This window comes from Lampetra fluviatilis, chromosome 2 (assembly GCF_964198595.1).
Source record: "Lampetra fluviatilis chromosome 2, kcLamFluv1.1, whole genome shotgun sequence".
Lineage (NCBI taxonomy): Eukaryota > Metazoa > Chordata > Hyperoartia > Petromyzontiformes > Petromyzontidae > Lampetra > Lampetra fluviatilis.
In genome coordinates, this window is record NC_136276.1 from 29,684,528 (window position 1) to 29,701,018 (window position 16,491).

The 16,491-nt window shown below is 53.1% G+C and overlaps 2 protein-coding genes across 2 annotated transcripts in view; both read right to left on the reverse strand.

Annotated features, from left to right (window-relative positions):
- The window catches only part of LOC144945091 (potassium voltage-gated channel subfamily KQT member 4-like), a 63,491-nt gene extending 56,326 nt beyond the window's left edge, over positions 1-7,165 (reverse strand). Inside the window, exon 1 of the mRNA XM_078873338.1 lies at positions 5,717-7,165. Coding sequence (XP_078729464.1) covers positions 5,717-6,129 — 413 coding nt within the window. The 5' untranslated portion in view covers positions 6,130-7,165. The remainder of the gene's footprint in view (positions 1-5,716) is intronic.
- Positions 7,166-12,878: 5,713 nt separating this feature from the next.
- Positions 12,879-16,491, reverse strand: part of LOC144945096 (keratinocyte-associated protein 3-like) — a 42,992-nt gene continuing 39,379 nt past the window's right edge. Inside the window, exon 6 of the mRNA XM_078873352.1 lies at positions 12,879-15,493. Within this exon, the coding sequence (XP_078729478.1) occupies positions 15,341-15,493 (153 nt within the window). The 3' untranslated portion in view covers positions 12,879-15,340. The remainder of the gene's footprint in view (positions 15,494-16,491) is intronic.

Below are 16,491 nucleotides of genomic sequence, written 5' to 3' on the forward strand. Positions count from 1 at the left end.
TACCCATGCGATTGCAACGACTGCGTGCGCGCGCCTCTGCCCCCCCCCCTCTATTATTTGCGCACTTCGCCTTGCGTTCAAATTCGTCAAATTCGAAGATTGCCCTGCGAGTAGCTCGATCGGGACGACACGTAGCAATCACCATCCCCCCCGCTCGCGCCCACCAGCCCGCCAGCCCACCAGCCCGCCAGCCCGGCGCTGACTAGACTCGGGCCCCAGGCCACGCTCGTGAGCGACACTCTCGAGCGCTCGGCACCGTCACGCAAAATCAACTTGAAACTTGCTCAATTTTTTTTCGATTTAAAGCTTTAGTGACTGCAGGGATTCATCTTCTTAGTTCTTTCGGTAAAGTCACGTAGAATGGAAATAATAAAATAATAAAAATAAAACATTCTTCACCTGAGGACGGCTGCTTGCGTTGTGGCCGAAACGTCGTGAGAATAATTTTATTATGTTTTATTTTGATTATTTTATTATTTCTATTCTACTTGACTTTATCGAAAGAACCAAGAAGATTGCTCAATTTTCTTCGTCAGTGACCATGTTTCTGATCCCACTTGGCTGAAGTGGGGTGGGGGGGTAAACAAATGTTTTGCACCGATCAAAAACCGTCCTCTTCGTTATCCAAAAGCGCTCCAACCGGCTCTCGTTAACCTCTTAGTCCCATCGCGACGGTCTGGTCGGCCATGAATAACTGCGCGAGGCAGACTCCCTCTCTTGTGGCTGGGTCCTTCCAGACAGATGCCTGGAATTGTTGAACAAAACTTAGTGCACATCACTTTTCCCTTTACTCATTAATCTTGAGCCCAACTCCGCAACCCGTCTCTGTTAATGCCATTCAATGATTTTCTGTACTGTAGATGATTTCCACTGGTTGTTATAATGACTGTAATCAGCAAATATGAGATGGTTAATGATTTCTCTCCTTTCGTGATTGTGCCTTTGATTCTCCACTCCAAACTTTCAGAAAGCATGTGTTGTCACCGCTGTCGTACAATCTCGGCGTAGCGGTTCCTTCTTTGCCGACAGTTTTGTTCATTTCTGTTTTATCACTGTTATCATTAGTATTAATAAGCGCCATTGTAATGGCTTGCCCTGTTGCGGCACTGTAAAAGCTGCCGTTATTGTTTTATCCGCTTTGGTTTGTCACAGTTACGTTTACACCGACTCAAATACCTTCTCATCATGTACAAAGGCCAGGTATGATGCCCGAGGCTTTTATATTTATTCACCTCGGCCCATGTTTTAACCCGTGACGCAAATACCACGGGCGAGGGAAGTAAGGTCAATGATGCGATGCGTGAGGAAAAGGACCGGGAGGGAAGAGCGAGGAGAAAGAATGGAAAATAAAGAGGAAAAGGAACGGAGAAATGGGAGCAAAGGTTCGGGAGAGATGAGTGTCGGGGAGGAAGAGGCTCCACAAGAGCCTCCACGCTGCTGCTGCTGTATGGAGAGACTGTTCTCACAGTGGGCGGTGACAGGGAGAGGGGAGGGGTTCAGAGTAGGCGAGGCGAGGCCACAGACGAGTCTCGTGATTTACGGAAAGCTTGACTTGATTTCAATTAATAGATGGAGGTGGTCAATGGTAGAGAAACCTTTCGCGAAATTCACCTTGCTCATGCTCATGCGGTTCATCGGCCTCTCAAATGTACACTTTCTCTCCCTTACAATCGTCGTGAATAATTGATGGCTGCATTACAAGAGGCTGATGGGGGGGTGTAGTGCTTCGAGCCAGTTTCTCGCCCCTTTTGCTCGGAAGAATTAAGGAGGCTTCATTCCATTGGTGGAGGGACTTCATTCACGTACGAACATTCAGTGAACTGGTCTGCGAACTTCCACCTTTGCATTTGAAAAGTGTGGCTTGATTCCCGGGGTACATTTTCTTTTTTTTATGGAGATCCACGTCCATTTCATCCACGAGTATTAGGGCCCTGAATCTGTCACGTGCTGCTGTGCCACCTTTCTACCATTTGTGACTTTCCAACTATCAACATTATCATTATGGACTTCATCGTTAACACAAATGCTTTGAATTACACAACGAAACAGAAAGGAGCACGTAGATCAGAGAAGGACCACAAGCCAGAGGGGTCGTGTTGACGGCTAAGGAAAGTCATCGGGGTTTGAGTGGAGCGCGCCGAAGAAAGTGGCGGAGATCGATGGACGAGACTGGCGACGGAGTGGCGGCAGCCAAAGGAGAGAACGCTCCAGAGATACGTCCGCTGTGGAGATGGAGCGATGAGATCCGCTCGCGCCCGGGAGCGAGACGCAATGCGGAATCGCAGCACCTCGAGGGACGATGACAGCGGGCGACGGGGGGGGGGGGGGGGGAGAGGTCTTATCCAGCGGTGGATAGAGCACGGCTCACGATGACGTGTCGTCGCGATCGCTGTCACGGCACCTCGCAGGCCAACAGGGGCCGCCACGCTCACCGCAATGTTACACAACAATAGTAAAATGATGATGATGAAATAAGAATAGTAATGGCAAGAATTGCTTCCGAATGGAACCGTGACCCCCAAAGTCACGACGAATCCGTGAACTGCTAGAACAGGGAGCGGTCCCAGACGCAGGGATGCGCACACACGCGCCAACGATCGCACCCCCGGAGTAACCACGTCCCCCCTTCACAAACGCTGACATTCATGAGCTCGTATGAAATAAATAATACAAACAAACAAATATGGATGGGGGTGAACGAGGCATCGGCGCAGTGGTTAGCGCACTGCCCTGTGAATCCAGAGCCCTGCATTCGATTCCTGCTCAGGGCTAATATCAGTGGCGAGTTATATATCTGAAGCAGTCCATGGACGGCCCTCTTAGCAACTCCCAATGACCGGCCGTGGTGAAGTATGATTAAGCGGCATGGGGATGGAGACTTTCATCCAGCAGTGGAGTGACAATGGTGGGATGAACGTTATTCGCCGGAATAAATCGCTCGATTGCAGCTTACTCAGCGGGTAGCGCGGACTGCTCTGCAGGATCGCAGTTTTATGAATGTGACAACGATTGCAAAACAAACAAAAAACAATTTCAGAGGAGCAATCGATGAGACGGTCCCCCCCAGCAGCAACCTGGGCTCCACACGAGGGTCATCCCCCCGTGTGACCAAACCGGCCAGGATGCGCCCTATCTCAGAAGCCAAGCAGGTCTGAGCCTGGTCAATGGGCTGGGCTACAAGGTCGGTGGTTTTTTTTGGCAGTGTGGGTTTCTCCCCCGAGCGTGTGGGAGTCTACAACATCACAATGCCTAGACCCCTTCCCGCACGTCTGAGCGAGCCTTTTGTGGGTAGATAATTTAGAACGAAATCATCGGCATACGGTTCACAATCCACAGCTTTACAGCCACAGCTCGGTGGCGTTATTTTGAGGTTGCGTCACCCAGACATGTGCTTAATTTGAACTAATCATAAAAATCAAAACCATTGATCTCGCGCCGGGTGGGTAACGGTGCACACATAACAAATACCCAACACGTTCGTCAATAACGCAGCTCTAAAAGGGAGCGCATGTAATCGGTGACATTTCAGCCGAATAACCTCCTCCATCTGTCTGTTGTGAAGACAGGCCCTTGCCCAAAATGTCACCTGTCATATATTTACCCCTTTTAGGGCCAAAGTGCTATTGACGAACGCGCTGAGTTACTAAAGTAATCAAGTGACTTTGATTACATTGCTTTGAAAATACCAAGTATGGGACGATAATATGTTACATTACTTCTTAAGCCTTCTATCATCTCTAATCAGTTGACTCTTTCAAAGTCACCCTCCCAACAAACACTGCCTCTCTCTCTCTGTCTCTCATCTTCTCTTCCCCCATCTCTAACAATCCTTCCTCTCTCCATCTCATCCCAGCTCCCTCCTCCTCTCCCCACATTCTGCTCCCACCTCTCTCCCTCTCGCCAATGTACCATCAGTGGTGAATTGATGGCAGAAAGCAAACTGATCAGACAGCCGCGGAAGCGATGCAGTCCGGCGCTCCCCAAGGGCAATTTTGAGCAAAAGCATCGCTCGCATTTCCCCGGGTCCCCTATCCCCCCCCCCCCCGCGTTACAGATTTGAGAATTCCTCTCGAAACCTCAACTCTTGATTTCTATCCTCCCGAGTTGCTCTCAAAACTGCCGACTCCGTAACGGGAATTGGCCGTGACTCGACTAAATGTGGGGCACCTCTTGCTATCGTGATTCCAAGTTGTAACCCGACGTTGTTGTTTTACACGTGGGGCTGGAGGGAAATCTCGAGCAGCACGCTCCAGACGGACGCGCGCGCGCACGACGTAAAAGCTCTCCCGTGGATGTAATCTACAGGATGGTCCAGATGTCTTGTGATCCCCCCCCCCAATTAATTGACCCCCTAAAATGTGTTTTTCTTTGCATATTCATTTCTGTTTTAAATTAACCTTACTTCAGCAAAATCAAGTTTTTAAATATTCAATGGGAGTCGCGAGAAATCTGGACCTCCCTGGACATGTAGAACATCACGATGTATTCCTTCACATGTTGGTGAGTGGGTGAGTGAGTGGGTGAGTGAGTGGGCGAGTGAGTGAGTGGGCGAGTGAGGGGGTTAGTGGGTGAGTGGGTGAGTGAGTGGGTGAGTGGGTGGGTGAGTGAGTGGGTGAGTGAGTGGGTGAGTGAGTAAGTGGATGAGTGAGTGGGTGGGTGAGTGAGTGGGTGAGTGAGTGGGTGAGTGAGTGAGTGGGTGAGTGAGTGAGTGAGAGTCCAAGTGTTGAATCAGAGCTCACCCCCACTCATCGCAGCGTGGTCATGCCGTGGGAGTGCACAATGACTGTGGTCTACCCCAACTCTCCACACCCTGCACTATCCACTCCCTGCTACACTCTCACCATGATGCACCCTCTGCATTCCACTGCTGCATGCCCTTAACCCCCCCTCCCAATCCCCGCTGCATTCTCTACTTACTGCTGCAACCTCTGCATCCCCTACTCAATGCTGCACATCCTACTCCGTTGCATCCCCTGCAATCTCGACTCACTGCTGCACGGAAGTTCACCCACGAAGTTACCCGCTTCCTGCACACGCTGCTGCACTCTATTTGTTTTCCCTGCTGCATAGAAGTTGACCCACCTCGTCCTCTGCTCCCTGCTGCTGCTGCACTCACTGCTGCTGCTGCTGCACTCACTGCTGCTGCTGCACTCACTGCTGCTGATACTGCTGCACTCACTGCTGTTGCTACTGCTGCACTCACTGCTGCTGCTACTGCTGCACTCACTACTGCTGCTGCTGCACTCACTACTTCTGCTGCTGCACTCACTACTGCTGCTGCTGCACTCACTAGAGCTGCTGCACTCACTACTGCTGCTGCTGCACTCACTGCTGCTGCTGCTGCACTCTCTACTGCTGCTGCACTCACTACTTCTGCTGCTGCACTCACTACAGCTGCTGCACTCACTACTGCTGCTGCTGCACTCACTACAGCTGCTGCACTCACTGCTGCTGCTGCTGCACTCACTACTGCTGCTACTGCACTCACTACAGCTGCTGCACTCACTACTGCTGCTGCACTCACTACTGCTGCTGCACTCACTACAGCTGCTGCACTCACTACTGCTGCTACTGCACTCACTACAGCTGCTGCACTCACTACTGCTGCTGCTGCACTCACTGCTGCTGCTGCACTCTCTACTGTTGCTGCACCCACTACTGCTGCTGATGATGCTGCACTCTCTACTTCTGCTGCTGCACGGCAGGCCGTACTCACACGCAGGCGTGGTAGATGAAGGCCCACCCGCGGGGTCTCTCCAGCAGGTTGTAGAGCACGTTCTGCAGACGCCGGTAGCCCGGGGCACGTCGCGGCTGGTGCCTCCCGCTTCGCACGCGCATCGCCATCCCCGACAAGGGGTCCCCTTGGAGCCCCGGAGCCCCCGCGGCTCCCCCAGGACCCCCCCCGGGACCCCCGGAGGACTGCAGCCCCAGCAGAGAGTCAACGTCGTCGCGGCCGAAGCTCCCACCACCTCCTCCTCCGACCCCGTCGCCTACTCCTCCTCCATCACCACCACCACCACCTCTTCCTCCACCGTCCTTCTCCACCAGGGCTGCCCGGAATCCGACGCGGCCCGCGGCAGCCGGGCTCCCTGAGCCGCGCCTCTCGTAGTCGCGGTGTGGGACCGGCATGGCGCAGCGTGGGGGGTGGTGGGGGGTGGTGGGGGGACTACCGCGGATTTCAGGTGTCGAGTCCGCGGCGCGGCTGTCTCGCGGCGCACGTGTTGAGCGGGCGCATCGCTGGTGGCGCGGACGGAGCTGCTGCTGCTGATGGTGGTGATGGTGGTGCTGCTGCTGGTGGTGATGGTGGTGCTGCTGATGGTGGTGCTGATGGTGGTGGTGGTGATAGTGACCTGGTCTGTGAATGCTGCCGATTCTGCTGCTTATGAATGTGATGGTGATGTTGTTACCGCTGCTGTTGATATTGATACGGCTGCTGTTGCTGCTGCCGACACTGATGATGATGATGATGGTTGTTGTTGTTATTCTGCTGTTGATGATGATGGTGCTTTGTTTTATATATAAACGATGACTGCTGCTGTCGCGACTGTAGTCGTGGTCCCGTTGGTTGATATTATCGAGACAGAGAGACGGAGCGAAAGTTCCCGGTTCGACTCCGATGCGCGGCGGCCGTGGGTACAGCACGAGTCCCCGTCTCAGTGGCGAATTCCGACAGATCTCCCCGTGTCTCCGCGTGTCTCCCCGTGTCTCCCCGTGTCTCCACGTGTCTCCCCGCGTCTCTACAAACAGCCCCGCGTCTTGAGACAATTCTCTCCGCACGCCTCTCTACTCTCTAGCCACTCCCCTCCACAACCACCACCACCAGCACCACCACCAGCCACCACCAGCAGCACTCCAGCACAAGCCCAGAGGTGTCACTCACCGCCCCCGGAGGCCCCTTTGCCGCCGACAGGAGGCTCCGAGCTGCCTGTGCCGCCCATCCCGACACAAACCACCACCACCTCCTCCTCCTCGCCACTTGAGCGCACGGCGGCGGCGGCGGCAACAGTCGCAGTGGCTTCAGCGCTGGCGAGCGGAGCTCTCCGCCGCTTCTCCCACTCCCCCCACCAGCAGCAGCAGCGTCGTCTCCAGAGGCAGCGAGTCTCACACTGACCCCCCCCCCCCCTTTGAGTGAGAGTGAGCGCGACTCTGTCTCTCCCTCACTCCTCCCTTCTGTATCTCTCTCTCCCTCTCCCTCCCACCCCTCTCTGTCTCCCTCCCACTGGCCCTCCAGTGCCTCCCTCCCCTGTCTCCTTCCTCCAGTCTTCCTCTCTTCCCTGCGACTCTCTCCCTCCCTTCTGTGGTCTCCCTCTCGCTCCGGCTATGTGCTTGTCACTCCCTTCTGTCTCCCTCGTATGGCTCCTTCCCTTCCCTCCGTGTCTCCCTCCACTCCCCGTGTCCCCTTCCCCGTGTCTCCCTCCCCGTGTCTCACTCTCCGTGTCCCCCTCTCCGTGTCCCCCTCCACTCCACGTGTCTCACTCCCCGTGTCTCACTCCCCGTGTCTCACTCCCCGTGTCTCACTCCCCGTGTCTCACTCCCCGTGTCTCACTCCCCGTGTCTCACTCCCCGTGTCTCACTCCCATCCCCGTGTCTCACTCCCATCCCCGTGTCTCCCTCCCATCCCCGTGTCTCCCTCCCCTCCCCGTGTCTCCCTCCCCTCCCCGTGTCTCCCTCCCCTCCCCGTGTCTCCCTCCCCTCCCCGTGTCTCCCTCCCCGTGTCTCCCTCCCCGTGTCTCCCTCCCCGTGTCTCCCTCCCCGTGTCTCCCTCCCCGTGTCTCCCTCCCCGTGTCTCCCTCCCCGTGTCTCCCTCCCCGTGTCTCCCTCCCCGTGTCTCCCTCCCCGTGTCTCCCTCCCCGTGTCTCACTCTCCGTGTCTCACTCCACGTGTCTCACTCTCCGTGTCCCCCTCCATTCCACGTGTCTCACTCCCCGTGTCTCACTCCACGTGTCTCACTCTCCGTGTCTCACTCCACTCCCCGTGTCTCACTCCCCGTGTCTCACTCCACTCCCCGTGTCTCCCTCCCCGTGTCTCACTCCACTCCCCGTGTCTCCCTCCACTCCCCGTGTCTCCCTCCCCGTGTCTCACTCCCCGTGTCTCCCTCCCCGTGTCTCACTCCCCGTGTCTCACTCTCCGTGTCTCACTCTCCGTGTCTCCCTCCCTGTCTCCCTCCACTCCCCGTGTCTCACTCCCCGTCTCCCTCCACTCCCCGTGTCTCACTCGCCGTGTCCCCCTCGGTGGTCTCCTCCCCGCGGGAACCCTGACCACGTGCTGCTTGCTGCTGTACCCCCGCTGCCCTCGTCACGTGATTTAAAAGGCCCGTTTCCCCGCGTGCCGCCCCCTGCCTAACGCGCGCTGCATCATCAAAGAAACAAAGATCCCCCGTGTAGCCTTCACAGACTGTTGGGGCAAGTGCTGTTAGCGAGCACCTATGAAGGCCGGCACGGTACACGAGGGGGTGGGTGGCCAGCACCACGCCCGACCGCCTTTGTATCCCCAGTGGCGATGTTTACACCGCACCAGGTACTCATTTGAGGCTGAGTCGACCTAGGGGAGTCTCAGGACCGGTTCGGATAATCGTCACCGGTGTTGGCCGTGAGCGGGAGTCGAACCCGGTTCGCCAGGTTCGTAGCGCAGCGCGCTGACCGCTCCATCATAATCATCACACAATGTACACACAACGCACAGACTACACACAACGCACAATGTACAAACAAATACACATAAAAAATATACAGTCATCCCACACAATACAAACACCGTGGATATGCATATATTCAGAGATACATAGAAATATATACACACGTTAAAGAAACACGTATATTTTTGCATATAGGGAAACTCGTTATGCTTGTCGTTTATTGGAGGGTCTTGCCACGTTGTTTGTCGTCGGGAGCCGGTGATTGCTATGCATATAAAATCGAGTCGTTTGCAGTGTAATTATTTAATATTTGGCAAGTTTGAAACTTTGATGCCGGCACACTTTGGCCTATTCTTCCTAATGACCTCCCTGGATCTTTAACGTCCACTGTGAACCTTGTGACGCGTCGTATTTTATGGCAAATATCCACCCAGCGCAGTATTAATCATGGCGGCTGATGGGTTTCGAACCGTGGCCCTCTGCAGAAATCTGCGCACGCGAGTCACCACCCCAAGTCGTCGCATACTGTGCATGAACGACATAACATACACACGAATATATGCAAAAAGACAAAGACCCACCCATATAACGTTAACACACTTTTAGGAGCAAGCACCTAGGGGGTGGGTGGCCAGCACCACGCCCGACCACCTTTATATCCCCAGTAGCGATGTTTACACACCGTACCGGGTACTCATTTGAGGCCGAGTCGACCCAGGGGAGGCACAGCACCGGTTCAGATAATCGTCACTGGCGTTGTCCGTGAGCGGGAATCGATCTCGGGTCGCCGGGTTCGTAGCGCAGTGCGCTAACCAACACGCCACAGCTCCCCACACACACACAGGTACACATACAATGTACATACCACGTGCACACCGCTCGCATGGAGTGGCGACGGAATGGCAAATGAGATACCGCGCCCTGCTGTTGGGAGAAATGAGATCAGCCCACGTGGCATCAGAGGACTTGCGAAGGATGATGACGAGGCGGCTTTCATCCAGCAGTGGATGAATGTTCGATCACGACACGTGGTACATGCGCATTTGTCTACTCATGAAACTACACGAGTACAAATCATACCGTAGGCACCGCCTTTTGCTTTGGAGAAACCAATGAGGCCGGAATGGCACACGAAGAGGAGGTGGTGGTGGTCATCGCCACGTCCGCTCGTCTCCTCGGTGTTGCTATGAACGCACCGCACCGGATACTCGAGGCAGAAAAAAACCCAATCCAATCACTTCCAACAAAAGCCCCCCCCCCCCACCTTCTCATTAATTACGTTTCCTCATCTCGTTCGTCATCTCAGTCGAGGTGTGTGGAGCAGCAACCGGGCGATTGTAAAAAAACGAATTCGCGACCATGAAAGAACACAGACGGGGGGAGGATCACGGACACTTCCGGTATATATTTTTTTATTTCCACTCAAACGATTTACACATTGCGACCTCCCCGCCTGCCAGTGTGTGAGAGAGCGAGAGCTTGAACCTCCAGCCGCGCTCACAACCTCCGCTCGAAGATTGGCTCCAAGCCCCCCACCCCCTAACCTGGTAACCTCCTGAAACTCACAAATTATTCTATTTAAAAAAAAAACAGCTTTAGCTGTTTTCTTCTTCTCACACATAACGTCTTAGCCCTGCAAAAAAATCTACTCCAGTGTCTCGTTTAAAAACTCAAGAGCACACACGTGCTCCTATAAAACTGAGATCTCCATTTACCACGCGGACCTGTGCATCAAAACAGCGGTAGGGGAGCAGGCGCTGTTTGCGAGCACCTATTAAGGCCACCACGGCATCCGTGCGACGAGCGGGCTCGAAACCGATCAAGCCCCGACCGCCTTTGTCCCTCTCCTGCCGATGCTAATCAACACAAACAAAGCAAAGCCGACTCATTTCCGGCCGCGTCAATCTCAGCGCCCCGCGAACATGACGGAGTTCAACGGTGGTCAGTCGGAGCGTGTCGGTGACCACCGCATGAACAATAACACAAACACATCGGGCGTCGGCGAGGTGACGTGCATTGTCGACCGTCGAGGCAAATGCGATGAGCGAGCACCTGCTCAGGCTGAAATGGCCCGAAACAAACTGGTGTGGCCGGAAAAGCCATCCCCCAGTGCTGATGTTTGCACACGAGAAACAGGTGCTCATTTAAGGCCGAGTCAACCTAGGGGATGCCTTGGAAATGTGGAAACACCACCTGGCGTTCGCGGCCAGAAATCAAAATTCAACGTCGCCAGGCTCGCAACAGTGCTCTAACCGCTGCGCCACCACTCCCCACGCACACAGACATGCGTACACACGTTATATAAACATAGAAACAAATAAAACGTGGCATTAAGGCAATTCGTCTAAGCACCTATCTTTGGTTCTGAAAATTGGCCCCTCTTGCTTAAGCTCCCAGCGACAACTCAATGGGTGCCAACTAAAGCATTTACGCTAGAGCATTGCCAAGGCGCGATCAACACTTTGCACGCGACATGACGGGACTGGGGCCGCGAAACGTGCACACATTGCAGACCCCTCACTTGCGCTCGTCATTAACGCTGCCTCATTAGCACAGAAAACCGTTCCCACTTGACTCAGGACATCGCCATGGAGAGAAATACCCAACTACATCGTCAGCCGTTTCCTTTGCTCTCTTGATGTTTACTCATCTGCAAACGTCAGCCGATTATACAAATTTCTGTTATAAGGCAGCGTCAATGATGGACTTTTTAATTTACTTATTTTATCAACACTCACACATTAACAACCCTTGGTTCACCCCCGCGTACGAAATGATTCTATAAAAACCCAGCTGATCGCTGTGATCTGGGAATGTCGACAGTCACAGTTCGGTCCCACAGGAAGGACGAAATAATAGTTATCATAATAATCACAAGTCGATATACCTCTCCAGTCCAGCAGCTGGTCCTGCTGTCAAACCTGAGCTGATATGGTCATTTAAACCCAGGACGGGGGCCTCCTGAGTCTCAAGACGACCTTTTTTCAACAGGGTCCAATATTTATACGGACGCGTCAATACAACATACCCACGAATATATCGCCACTTCACGGCCATCGGCGCACCGATCTCTGCTCGATCCACCAACTTCGCCTCCCGAGCACTGGATTTAAAACTCAGAAAACCCTCACGGTGCCTTGTCTGAGGCTAAAGTTTAGGGCGAGAGCGAGGGGCGGGGAGGTCCTACTCGGAATGTTTTCCCAGTTCCCTCCTCGAGTTGAAATCAACTTTAGAAATGTGCACAACTGATGGAAGCCAATTGCGTTTGCGCTTTCGATAAATGTGTTCCCGCCACGGGAACATGGAATTCTCACTACTGGCTCAGCAGTTGCCAGTGGTGATATGCGCTGGACAATTTCTCGTTTGATAATAAATACCCACGAAAGCCTGGTTTGGTCTCAACATTTTCAGAAGGGTGCATTGGAAAGTTTGGCAGCCAATTCCTTCGCATTTGGCATCGGGGAGGAATCTGCATTAATGGAAGAAAACCCCCACACTCTCTCAAATCTCTGCACGGATATATTCCAAAATCCCCTACTGGCATCTCCTGGTCACCTCAGCCCGAACTACTATCAAGTATTCCCAGGGAGTCGCCCATTCAAACACTAACTGCAATCAAACCTGCTTGGCTTCAGAGATATAAATTAGGTGGCACATTTAGAGTGATCTAGTCATTAGGAAAACCGAGGAGACGGACTTTGGTTTGACGAACCTGCCTTCCCTTCATACCCACCCTTCCACACCCTCGCCGGACATTGTGGATTTTAATAGGGTGGTCGAGGCAGACGAACGTATTAGGACTGGTGCAGGTGATAGTACAGAGCGACTCCCCTCCTAATGAAAGCCACCTATGGCTCATTACCTTTACGGCTCGGCGTTTCCAATTGACCTTCAAAGAGAGAGGGGTGGACGGATGGATGTGTGGGTAGGTGGGTGTTTGGTTGGGTAGGTGGGTGGCGAGCCGGTCTCAATCACGCGTCTTGCCTCCCCCGCCGCTTGAATTCTCTAGGCAATCCCGTTCGCCCGACCCACATCCGCGAGGCATTATCATTGCCGCTTAAGAAAGCGAGGCCGCTAGGGATGGAGAAATAAATTACAGCTCCAAAAACAGAGCCTCAAATGATGAAGAGGACGCCGGTTGACTGTGGCCGGTGCCACGAGCGGGCGATTGCAATCGGCATTGAACGATTCACCCCAACTTACCCCCCTCCGCCCACAACCCCCCCCGCCGCCACCGCCCCCTCCCACCGCATGCGATTTGATTGCCACGATTCGGGGTTGTGAAACAACCCAAGAACCAATTCCTTTTTGGTCGAGTTTTCACCGCCACATTTGTAGTTTCTCATTTCATTTGGTCTCATTTGTACAGTTTTGTTCCCTCCACTATCATTAATGCCACATTGGTATCTCATGCATTTAATTTGCAGCCATTATAAGCAATCAATTTGCATGCGTGCAATTTGAAGCATATCATGAGCATAATAATTTATATTAATGAATCGATGGATCATCTCATGCGTAAATTCCAATTACGTGAACTATGCGGAGTGTGTGATATAGTCTCGTGCGGGATTCACACACTGCCCATCATCACTCCAAGGTCAATAAAATTAGTACCACTTTGTTGACATCAACAAGTGGTTGTTCTCCACAGTGAACATCCACTGCTATGGTCACGTGGAATTTCCTCGGAAATGAACATCAGCCAAATGATTGTTTTGAGCAGGGAGACACGCTTGCCGTTTGTCTTGTTGTTGTGTGGAATGATGCGCGTTCGCAACGACTCAAAAGAAATGGCAAGTGAACGAACGATAATTGGAGACATGAGCCAAGACTTGATAAGATGAGCATGTGGACTTGGGCAGGACACGCCGAAGCTCGGGGGGATTACGGCCCAAATGGGAGGACGCTCACTACAGAAGCCGATCAATCAGCTCCGTCCACGTGCTAGAACGAGACTGGAATCGCAGGACGAGAAATGGCGACAGAGTGGATCAGGTCTTAATCCAGCAGAGGAGAGATCATGGCCGATGCTGATGATGGATATGAAACTTGTACATCTAGTTTGGAGTTTAGAGCACTCGACTCCAGTGGGGGTGAGGTGGTCAGGCCTCATCGCTCTCCGCAAGGAAAAGGCCAAAATCCAGTACGCGGTTTTCCCCTATAAACACAAATTCAGTATCGGGTCCCAACCCTGAAACAAACGCGGTCCCAACTCTAGTTCCAATCACGCGCACCAAAAGCCACCTGGGATGATGAGTAATAACATTACGACTCATTCAAGGATAACAAAGTCTATTGCGCCATAGCCCCAAATGATTAAGCATCTCATCATAACCTCACACCAACACTGAATGTATAATGGCGGCCGTGTTGTCGAGAAGCATGACTGTGATTCTCCCACCAAAGCCCTGCCATTCCCACATCACAAACTCAATTACACACTCCCCCCCCCCCACTGTTACTCATTTTATAATCTCTAAATGCCTCTCCCTCCCCCCCACCGATATAAAGTCTCGAGCTTTTCCTTCCCAACCCCTCCGCTCCCTGCAGACTCCATTTAAAGGTCCCACGGTGCGCTATTCAGCTGCAACCACCCCAATGTAATTACTGGGAATTTTCCCTTTCACCACCACCACGTACCCCCCCCCACCCCCACCTACCGTGTGACATTACGGACCGCTGGGGAAAGCGTTATCAGCGAGCGCCTATTAAGGCCGTCACAGCATGCACAAGGCAGCGGCCTGACGCGCACAGCCGACTGCTCTTACGTCATCCATGCTGCTGCTGCTCACCACACGACTTACATGAGTACTCATCAAAGGCTGGGTCAACATAGGGAAGGCCCAGGCCAGGCCAGGACGCCAATTGACCATCGACGTTGAGGCGCATCACGGCCAGGAATCGAACCCGCGGCTCCCAATGTACTAATGTAAAAGTGACGCGTCGACTACAGACGAACAAGACGTGAAATATGAAGCACGCGAATGGCGGGCCTCTGAAGGCACTCAGTAGTGGTTTGTGAATCTTAATGTAGGCGGCTGGAGGGAGCAAGCGTGGGTCACTGAACCACCACCACCGCCCCCCTCCCCTCCCTCTTACCCTTGGTTGACACAAGCGGAACCCTCGCAGCGCTCATTTGAAAGCACGGTGAGTCGGCGTTGTGCGCTCTGCAGCCAAAAGGAGGCCACGCACGAACACAGACACACGCGTGCACACGCACACACCTGGTTTCGTTGTGTGCGTGCATGCGCACGAGCACACACGTGGCACAGTCCGCATGAACTCATGGTGTGATTACGCGTGCCCTGTGCGTTGCGTTCAGCGTTCACGAGTTTGTAGTGCATGATTGAGTGTGCGGTGCAACTGAATGGGCAGCGTTTGTGAATGGGTGGTGTGTGTGTGCGAATGGGTGTAAATAAGATTGCACAGTAAGCGGGAATGAGCGCTCTGTGTTAACTGCTTGTGCCAGTGAGTGGTACCCAAATATACGTGGTGTGCATGACCAACGTGAGTGAATGCAAGTTGCGAGTTACCAATTAGTGAGAGTGAATAAAGAACACCGACGAACAATCAGCATAAGCCATGTGACGGTGTGACTGATGTCACAGTGTAAGCCACGTGGCGGCGTGAGTGATGTGACGTTGCGAGTGACGTGGTGGTGCGAGCGATGTCGCCGTGGGAGCGACGGCACGGTGCGCTGCTCTAGACAGACACGGCGTTCTCCACGATGAGCTGCCGGTTCTCGATGGGCGGCTGTGCTTCGGGAAGATTGAACTTCACCTTGGCGCCGCTGCTGCTGACGCAGCTCTCCGTGTCAGAGTCGTCGCCCACGACACTCGACACCTCAACGTCCGCCTGTGGCACGCACACAAAGACAAAGATCCCCCGTATAGCATTAACAGACTGTTGGAGCAAGGGCTGTTAACAAGCAACAATGAAGGCCAGCATGGCACAGAAGGGGTTGGGTGGCCAGCACCACACCCGGGCCCTCGCCTCCCCAGTGCTGATGTTCCCACACCGCACCAGGTATTAATTTAAAGCGGAGTTGACCTAGAGGAGGCCCATGACTGGTTCAGCTATTTGCCACTGATGGTGGCTGTAAACAGAAATCCAACTGAGGTAACTGGGTTTGAGTGGGCTAACTACAATGCTCCCACGACAAAGATCCCCCGTAAAGACTCCAATAGGCTTTTGTGGCAAGTGCTACCACAAATACACATTTACATATTCACACACACAATTACACACACATGCATACATATACACATATTAAAAGACACGACACACATATATACACAAACATACACATATAGCCTGTAACACGATTGTTCGGGTAAGTGCTTAAAGTGAGCAGCTAAACTAAACAATAAACTAAACTGAGCCATATCGTTATTTTTCAGAAGCAACCTAGGCCACGAAAGATAGCTCAACGAAGTGACTTATCCCGTGGACATTTATAGCAACCACATACTCCAAATGCATGTTCATAAATATGGAGGGAAAAAAAGCCAAGGACCCAGAGAAAAATCCACGCGACCATGGGGCGAGAACATTCAAACTCCAAATATAAATGTGTCATGGTCGGGATCGAACCGACGACCTCCTGCATATCGGGCGAGGGAGTTAACATCTCGCCAGATATGAAGGGTAACACGGCGGTCGCGGTAATCTAAGGGGTCGTCTGGCCAGTAGCATGGCAGGCTGCCTCTGTCTCCCCAGCGGTGATTGTACACACTGTCGCAGGTACAAATTTTAAAAGGTCGGCTTCAGAGACCATTTACTCTTATTGTTGCTCTATTTGTGAACTCCGTTTTGCTGGAATCATTGTGTAGTGTGTAAACAGATGCGCAACT